The following is a 9,165-nucleotide window of genomic DNA, read 5'->3' on the forward strand; positions in this document are numbered from 1 at the left end:
TTTATACCTTTTCTGCCCCCACCAGCCGGTCCAATCGAAGCTGTCAATACTGGCTATAAACCGACCAATCTACAAAGCATCCCTGGCTACCTGGGCCCACGCGCAGGGCCGGGTCTTCCCCCCCCTGCCCAGGTGACCAGAGCATCGCCTCCCAGGCGCCAGGCTTTTGTCTGCAGACAAGGTGGGAGATCCCCGTGGTGGGGGATTCAACAGCAGCCTCTCAGGCTGGCAGAGACAGATCTCTGGAGAGGGGCACTGACGGGGACATTTCTGCCACAGGAGCAAATAAATATTAATTTAGTATTTTAATGGGCCCTGCGGGCTGGATAGAATGGCATGGCAAGCCGGATCCAGCCCGTGGGCTGTATTTTTCCTGCCCCTGCCTTAACCTGTCCATCCAGGTTGGCAAATTACCCATGTTCTGAGTTAACACTAAGTCCACATCCTGAGCTGGCCAGGAGAGGGTGCTGTAAGAGCGAGATCCTCCCATCACTGCTCCTGAGAACTGAAATGCACTAGTCCTCCACATGCACTGGTCTGGAGAAGGCAGGCTGGGGAGGGTGAGTGGTGATCTGCACGGGATGGTACCCCCAGCTTAGGCAGGGAGGTCAACTACAGGGACGGTTGCTTTGAAAATGTGGCCCTTGGGAACGTGTTGTGGTCCTGTGTCTGATTTCTGTGTCTCTGTTAGAGACAACCCTGCTTCTGATTCCTCCTCTCCTGGGTTCTTCCTCTCTTTCAGAGCTACGCTGCCTGGGAGAAGGACCATGATGCTGCCAGTGCTGCAGAGAAGCTGGTGGCTGATATTCTGACTCAGGGCCAGGACGCAGGGCTGGGACTCTGGAAATGCCTCTATGCACTGCAGAGCCGGTGGTCGCACCCTAACCTCCATGGGATGGTGGATGAAATCCTTGAGAATGGTAACTACATCTCTCACAGAGAAGGGGGCCTGGAACTGGGACATCCCAGAGACCTATGACTGAGAAAGGGACCCCCATTTGGAATGGGCAAGTGCCTGGAAAGGGAAAAAGCAGCAGCCCCTGGAGCATAGTGATGAACACAAAAAGCGACACCAGGTCAGTAGTGCAGAGTGCAGGTGCTGTGCCCTGAGTCAGCCACACCATGTCACTGACAGGCAGAGGTGGGAGCCGGCAGTAGCATAATTGAGTAGCATAATCTGCCTTTGTGGAGAGGGATGCAAAAATAATTGCAGCTGCTGATCATGGTGGTTGATGATGCTGCTGCAATTGGTACTGTGGCACTTGGATCTATCCTGGGCAACATGTGGCTGTCGGGGTGCAGGGCTGCCTGGCTGTGCCTCGGAGCCAGCACTATGAGCTTGGTGATGATGACCTTGGCTTGGTTATCCAGGAGCTCCCAAGACCTCCATCGTGCTGGATGTGAGACAGGGTTCAGGTGTGTTACGTATATGGAGGGTTACAGCAGTGACCTCGTGATGTTAAGTCAGCAGCTTTCAGATCAGTAAAGCAACTGTTAAGTCTGTCTCTGTAAAAGGCCCCTGGTCCTGCTAACAGCATCATCGGCACTCTCTCCCTCTCTCTTTCTCTCTCTCTGCAGGCCACAACCTGCTAAACGAAATTCTCTTGAATGAATATGGCTATGTCCTGGACCCGGAGCTGACAGGTATGGTGATGGTACACCCTGTACAGCTCTGTGGTGGTGCCTTGTCCCTTGTCCTGCTGCCAACAGGCTGAGCCATGCTGGCCCTGTGTGTGTGGAAGGGGGTGGGGGGGGGGCATTGGTGATGGAGCTAAGAAAACTTCAGGAGTGATTCAGCTTAAAGGGAGCACCATTGTGTTGGGGTGCCCCGTGAGGGGAGGGTCCCTGACCCTGCTGCTGTTTCCCCTTCACTCTGCAGGCTGCCCCCTTCCTTTTGCAGGAAGACCCATGGCTGCTGAGCCCCTGTTTTGCACTGCGTTGCACAGACTGGAATAGGAACCAGGATGGTCTCCTGTGGGTGCTCAGGACAGGTCCCAGTGGACACCAGTGGGTGTCATGATCTGGCTTGGAGCAGGAAAGGAGCTCAGGCAGTGGAGATCAGAGCAGCTCTATCTACCCATCCCTCCAAGCCAGGGGGGCAGGAGAAGAGGAGCTTCTCTCTCAAGCCAAGTGGAAGTGGGGAAGAGCAGGAAAGAGGGAGGAAAGAAATGGCATAGAAATCAGAGACTCAGGAAAGCCAGGTCCAGCAGGGACACCCAGAGGTCACATCTAGTCCAATCCCCTGCTCAAGGCAGCTTTAACCCCTTGCAAACTGTCCCAGACAGGTGCTTGTCTAACTCAGGCCTAAAACTCCACAAACAACCCTGTGGCACAGATACAAGGCACACAGCCCAGGAAGACTGAAAGCACCCTACCCTGCCTTGGAAAAGTGGGGGACAAGGGCACCGTCAGTGTCCCACCACTGCCAGGTCTGTTAAATCCACTTGGGAGATCCCAGGCAGAGGCCACCCACTCTACAGAGGACGGTACCCCCTAGTCTACACCAATCTGACCATGGGGGGAAATTTCTTCCTGACCCCAAATATGGCATTGGTCTGGCCCTGAGCAGAAGGCAGGACCCCTGAGCCAAAGACACAGCAGGGTTACAGGGGACTTCATGGTGCACACTAGGGCTCTGCCTGGTGTTTCTGACTCCATTTCCCTGTTGCAGCTTGCCAGGAAGCACACAAAGCCCAGCTCCGTGAGATGACAGGAGATCTGAAGGAAAACGCAGCCCCAGGGCTCTCACAAGGACCGCAAAGCTTCCCCATCTCCAGCCGCTATGTGGAGATAAAGGTGATCTCAGACAGGGACTTCAAGAAGCAGATTCACCACGAGCACGAGGCGCTGGCAGCAGCTGGGGAGCTGAATGAGTATCGTCTCCAGAGGAGAACGAGGACAGCGCTGGAGCGCATCACACCTGATCGGCTCTTCCGCTGGTGCCCCCGGTCCCGGCGTGTGCCCCTGTCTGTCATGGTGAGCGGGGTGGCCGGTGTGGGCAAGACCACTCTGGTGCAGAAGTTTGTCTTTGACTGGGCCACAGGCAAGCACTACCAGAAATTCGCCTTCGTTTTCTTCTTCAAGTTCCGGGACCTGATGGAGGAGAAGGTGAGTCTGGAATCGCTGCTCTGTAAAACATACCCGAGGCTCCGAGCACAGCTTGGGAAAGTGCTGGGAGACCCAGAGAAGCTGCTTTTCATCTTTGATGGCTTGGATGAGAGTAAAGGAGGCTTGAAGTTAACTGGAAGTGGGTCCGATGAGCTGTGCAGGACGTTGGGAGATATAAAACCAGCCTGGGTGCTCGTTGCCAGCCTGCTGAGACAGACTTTGCTGAAAGGGTGCTCTGTGCTACTAACCAGCCGTCCCCAAAATCTGGCCAGCTTGGGGACAGGAGTCTTCCAGAGAGTGGCCAGTATTGTGGGCTTCCTTGCGAAAGAGAGGGAGCGGTACTTCTCCATGTTCTTTGGAGATGAGAAAGTTTCCCAGGAGGCATTCAGGTATGTGAGAGACAGCCAGGTCCTGTACACGCTGTGCTACAACCCTTCCTACTGCTGGATCACGTGCACAGCACTGAAGCCCTGCTTCGCAACCAGGGACGGGAAACCACCTCCAGCCCCAAAAACAGTGACCCAGCTCTTTATGTGCTACATCACCCACATCTTGGCCAACCACAGCCTGGAGCAGCCGAAGCTTCAAGTGATGCGAGATGCCTTGACGCAGGTTGGCTGGCTGGCAGACTACGGCATCACAAACCGCATCCTCGTCTTTGATGACAACTACATGCAGGCCTTCAATGTGAAGTTCTACCCATTCCTTACGGGCTTCCTGGCAGAGAACCCTAAAAGCCAGGCCCCTTCCCTGGTGACCTACTCCTTCCTTCACCTCACGGTGCAGGAGTTTCTTGCTGCCCTTGTGTACTACCTGGATTACAACAAGGACAACTTAGTGGACATGCTGGCTAGGGCCAGAGCTTGCAAAGAAGGGACATACGAGATCTTTCTTCGCTTCTTGACTGGGCTCTGCCACCCTGCCACCAGGGCTCCCTTGGAGAGATTCCTGGGGAAACTGTCTGCAGACGCAGCTCATCACGTCATCACGTGGCTCAGTGAGTTCAACTGCCAGGCGGTGCAGAACTCAGCAGGGCCCGTGGGGCAGAGGAAGCTGATGAATGTGTTCACTTTGCTCTTTGAGTCCCGGAACAGGCAGCTGGTGTGTGATGTGCTCGGCCTCAATGTCTGCCTGGACTTCACCAAGTTCCACCTCATGCTGGTGGATTGCACAGTTCTTGGTTACATCTTGAGCTGCTGTGAGGAGGTGGAGCGCCTCACCCTTAATGCCTGCTTCATCCAGGACGCAGGTCTGGAGCAGCTCGGACCCGAGCTGCACAAGGTCAGGGAGCTCAGGTAGGAAGAGGGATCAGATGTGAAAGGCAGACTCTAGGTGATGTGAGCTATCCAGGCTTGTAGCTGTGCTCTTGGGTAGAAGGGTTCCTGAGCAGCTGACACATGCAGAGGTTGCTATGTGCTGTAATACACTCTGTCTTAGTCATCTTTCACCTCCTTCACTTGTTGACCACTTTGGAAGCTGGATCCTTTGATGCACCAGTACCTGGTCCTCAAGTATTTGCTTGTTCAGACTTCCACAGATGTCTCCATCCTGGGAGTGCCCTAACCACTTGCTCTGGGGCTCAAAGGAGGGAGCATGGCACTCCTGGGCAGGTAAGTGTGCAGGGCAGGTGAAAATAGACTCTCAGCTGGGTGCTAGTGCCAAGAACTGCAGCCACAGAGAAATCGTAGAGATCATAGAACATTAGGGGTAGAAGGGCCCTCCATACATAGGGAGGCTGAGGCTCCATAGAGGGGAGCCACAGCTGATGAAGGCAAATAGGATCAAGCCCTGCCTTTGTATTGGCTCTGAGGCCCATTTATGGGCCCAGGGCACCAGTGAATGCCTTCCTAGCAGTCATATACTGTGCTGGGTAGCAGCTCCTGGCTTCAAGTCAGAGCAGGCTTCACTGCAGAGCTCTCCTGTGCATGTAGGACCCAGATCCACTGGCCCTGTGCAGGCTGAGCTCTGTGGCAATCAGTCAGAGGTGGGTGGCAGGCCACACTGGGCAGCCCGGGCAGCCAGTGCCTCTCCAGAACAGAACATCCCCTGGTGTGCAAGGGCCAGCTGAGGCTGGCTGAACTCACCCTCCTTGTTGCAAAGAAGAATTTGGGTGGTCCCGGTCAGGTCATTCCTGTCCCCTAAGCCTCTGCCTCCCCCTCTGAGCAGCCACCTGGCGGGGTACTCAGCTTTGCCACGTGTTGCCAGTGAGGCGCTGAGCCCTCAGAGAGGAGGTGAAGAATTGCGCATGGCCACACTGAGCTCTCTCATAAGACACCCTGTCCAAGCCTTGGCCCCTGCACACTGTGCTGTGCCATATGGTGTCCTCCAGCCCAGTGTCCACTGTTGAGGACTTGGCGCCCAGCTGGCCAAGCCATAGAGGTTCCCTAGAAATCACAGAAATCATAGAGATATTGGGCTGGAGGGAACCTCCACAGGTCACGTCTAGTCCAACCCCTGCCTGAGGCAGGATCAGCCCTGTCTAAGCCATCCCAGACAAATCCATAATCTAGCCTCTTAAAAAAATCTGCTGCCAAACCGGACACAGCAGAAGACATCACACCCAAACCTGTCCCAGGGAAAATAGCAGGACCACAGTGGCCAATGTCTTGCTTTTGTGAAAGGTTGTTAATATGTACTCAAAAGATACCAGGTAGAGGCCACACCACCTGCTACAAGAGGAAGGCAACCCCCCCTGCAGTGCATACCAATCTGACTATGGGGTAAAACTCCTTCCTGACCCCAAATCCGGCATCCGTCTGACCCTGAGTGGAGGGGCAAGACACTGTAGCCAGAAGCCTCTGGCTTTAAGTCCCAGCAGAAGCATTGGCATAGCCCAGTCCCCATCCCCAGCATCAGCTTCAGTCATCACCCAATGTCACTGAGGAAGGCTTAAAGAAAAAAAATGCTCCTGATGTAGTGGCAGAGGCAGGATGCGGGGAAGTGGGATTCCCTCCCAGCCCCAGCAGAGCGCAGATGCCTGAGAAATCCCCATGGTAGCATACAGGCATCACTGTGCCTGGATCATCCCCGACCAGTGTCCTCCACCCTCTTCTTGAACACTTCCAGTGATGGAGGGTCCACGCCTTCCCCGGGCATCTATCCCACTGCTCTGACAGTGTCAGAGTGATGCTGCAGTGGGCTGTAGGGTGTCTCTAGCTGTGGTGGTGTAGCTGAGGGTTTACAGAGGGTGTGGGGACAGCAAGGCAGTGGCTCAGGAACACCTGTGAGGGGCATGAGAAAGGCTGGGAGAAACTCAGTGGGGAGCCAGGGAGGGAGAGACCCAGAGGATGTGGGAGAAAGCCCAGGTGGATGCGGGCAGATAGTCAAGGCAAGAGGGTGCATGCTGTGGGGCAGGGAGGAGGGCTGGGGGGAAGCTCGAAGGGGCATAGGAGCCATATGAGGTGGAGGAGTAGGTTCCTTCCCTATGGACAGAGCAGGGAGGCCGGGGGATTGGAGTAGGCAGCCACGGGCTGGAGGAGGGGGCAGTAGGTTGGGCAGAGAGAGTGCGAGATGGTGCCAGAGCCAGTAGAGAAGTCGGTGCATGTCCAGCAAACAGCAGGACAGCCAGTGCCTCGTGTGCCTTTCCTAACCAGAGCGGTGGCCCATCTGTCCCGTGCTGTCCTCTTTTATTTCTTCCGCAGCCTCGTGGATAATGACCTGAAGGATCCTTCAATGAAGGTGATTTGCGGTGCTCTGAAGTGGCCAGATTGCAGGATGGAGGCTTTGAGGTAGCCGTGTGGGTGCTGGGGGGTGATCCAGAATTTCTGAAGTGGCTCTGAGGAGGGTCTTTGGGCCTGAGGCAGCCAACTCGCAGTGTGAAGCTGGTTGTCTTGTCCCGGGACTTTGACTCATGCTTAAGGATCTCTGCAGGAACGGGCCTGCCCAGGCCTCAGCTAGGAGACCTACTGGGGGGAGCCAGGACGCTGCGGGATGCCAGGAGCTGGCAGGATCCCACTGCACCAGGGCCAGACCAGCACCGTGGTCCTGGGAGGTCTGACCAAGACCCTTCCGTGCACCCATGGTCATTGATCTCTTGTCTGCCCACTCCCTGTGCAAGGGACCAGGGTGTGGGCAGTCAGGGTGGGTCACCTGTGATGCAAGGGCTGGTCCAGAAGCTGGGATTGTGGTTGGGGAAGTGGAGCCAGGGGCCAGGGCCAGGAGCACAGAGACAAGGTGGGGATTAGGTGAGGAGCTCAGAGCAGGCTGGGTCTGTGCCCAGACAGCTTGCTGCCGTCTGCTCTGCGCCTGCGCAGACAGGTCGCTCATCCTTGGGGATGACTCGGCCAACTCCAGCTGGGACTAGGGCTGAATCTCCTCCAGCTGGGCCTGGGCGCTCATTATACTCTGCCTGCTGTGGTCCCCATGCCTTGAGGTGTTTGAGCATCTTTCTGGCTTAGAGGCCTGTAGGGGATTCCTCATCCCAGGCTGGTTCTTGGTACGGCTCATCCTTGATCTTCTCCACCTGCCGAAGCCAAGGGCACTCTTAGACAAGGCAGGAGCTGAACCTACTTCTGCTCTTTGCTGCCTGGAGACCAGACACGAGCATGTGGAGCCTGCCTCTTGCCCCCCACAAATGTTTGTTGCTGGAACGAGTCAGTGCAGAGTCCCCTTTGCGACTACTGCCTTGGGTTGGTGTCCTGCTAGGGGCCAGCTGCAGGCTGGGCTCCCAGGAGTGGTGTGGGTGGACCTGCAGGGCTTGGCCCTTGCTGAGTGCAAGGCTGGTGTCACCATCTGCCTTACCCCCATACTGTCACCTCCATGACTTCCCTGCTGGTGTCCTTCATTCTCATTGTCTCCTCCCAAATGGCTGGATGACTGCATCTCTCCCATTGTTTCTGTCTCCCTCCTCCCTCTGCCTCAGTCTCTTATGGCTCCTTTTCCCTCTGCTCTGTTCTCTTGCTGCCTGTGCATTCCCTTCCTGGCTGTGCTGTTTGTCCTCTTTCTCTCTCCTTGTATTCAGCTGTCTCCCTCTCTCCCCTCTACACGCTATCTAGCCTCAAGGACAATGCCTTCACCAGTGACTGCTGTGAAGACCTGGCCTTTGCTCTTAAGGAGAACCAGAGCCTGTTGAGCCTTGACCTTGGAAAAAACAAAGTGCTGGACAGTGGCCTTTCCTACCTGTGCCAGGCATTTGAGGACCCACACTGCAGGATGCAGAAGTTGCTGTAAGTATCAGCCTGGTGGTGACCCCTTTCCCGGTGTGTCAGAAAGTTGTTAATCCTGTTAGAGATTTTGGGCCAGCTCTTGTTCCACTGATGTGGAAGTGGTTTTCTCTAACCTACATGTCCAATGCTGTCCTGCAGCCTCCAGGGAACTGGTTTATCCAACTTCTCCTGCCAGATACTGTCCTATGCTCTGGCCACGAATACCAGCCTGCAGCACCTGAACCTGAGTTCCAATATGTTCACGGATGAATGTGCTGAAGAGATGAGGCAACTTATCCTGACCTGCCCCTACCTCAAGGAGATCAGGTGAGGCACCTTCTGCACCTCAGACACCAGGGACCTTTGGTCTCTCCCTGTCCTAGTTTAACGGTCCCTTTTGTGATGCGGATCTGATGAGTAAGGTGAGCTTAGGTTGAAGGAAGTGTAATGGGGAGCTGGCTGCCAGGTGAAGAATAGGATATGGAGTCTCTGCTGCTAACTGGTTGAACCTGCAGGCCTGGTGGGTCTGAAAGGAGTTGAAGCTCTAGCTGTAAGGGCCAGGTTGCACTATAAAATCATCCCATGTGTTTTCCTTGAAAGCCAGGCCCAGGAGTTTGAACCAATATCCCTGCTCCCTTTTAGCAGACCTCAGCTCATCCCTCCCCCTTCACTGGGGTCTGGGTCTCTGGGTTTTCATGGCAAGGAATGTGTTGGTGATTCTGAACCAACGATAACAGGGAGGAATGATGACTCCTGTAGTGTAGGGTTGTCCAGCTTCTGCGCGGCTGCAGCCTGCACCTATTGCTGCCACCCTGTTAACCGCAGTGCCTCATCACCACCTCTTCCGCAGGCTGCAGCACCCCACCACCATGGGAGCAGCAGGAACTGAAAGCTAGAACTGGGAGGGGGGCTC

At 55.4% G+C, this 9,165-nt stretch overlaps 1 protein-coding gene across 4 annotated transcripts in view; it reads left to right on the forward strand.

The window, feature by feature from the left end:
• LOC102378507 (NACHT, LRR and PYD domains-containing protein 3-like) overlaps positions 1-9,165 on the forward strand; it is a 25,910-nt gene that overhangs the window by 14,395 nt on the left and 2,350 nt on the right. For all 4 annotated transcript variants that reach the window (XM_025194736.1, XM_025194735.1, XM_025194734.1 and 1 more), the window contains 6 exons: positions 743-920; positions 1,579-1,644; positions 2,672-4,403; positions 6,750-6,836; positions 8,103-8,273; positions 8,412-8,579. In XM_025194736.1, the coding sequence (XP_025050521.1) occupies positions 743-920; positions 1,579-1,644; positions 2,672-4,403; positions 6,750-6,836; positions 8,103-8,273; positions 8,412-8,579 (2,402 nt within the window). The remainder of the gene's footprint in view (positions 1-742; positions 921-1,578; positions 1,645-2,671; positions 4,404-6,749; positions 6,837-8,102; positions 8,274-8,411; positions 8,580-9,165) is intronic.

This window comes from Alligator sinensis, unplaced genomic scaffold (assembly GCF_000455745.1).
Source record: "Alligator sinensis unplaced genomic scaffold, ASM45574v1 scaffold1659_1, whole genome shotgun sequence".
Lineage (NCBI taxonomy): Eukaryota > Metazoa > Chordata > Crocodylia > Alligatoridae > Alligator > Alligator sinensis.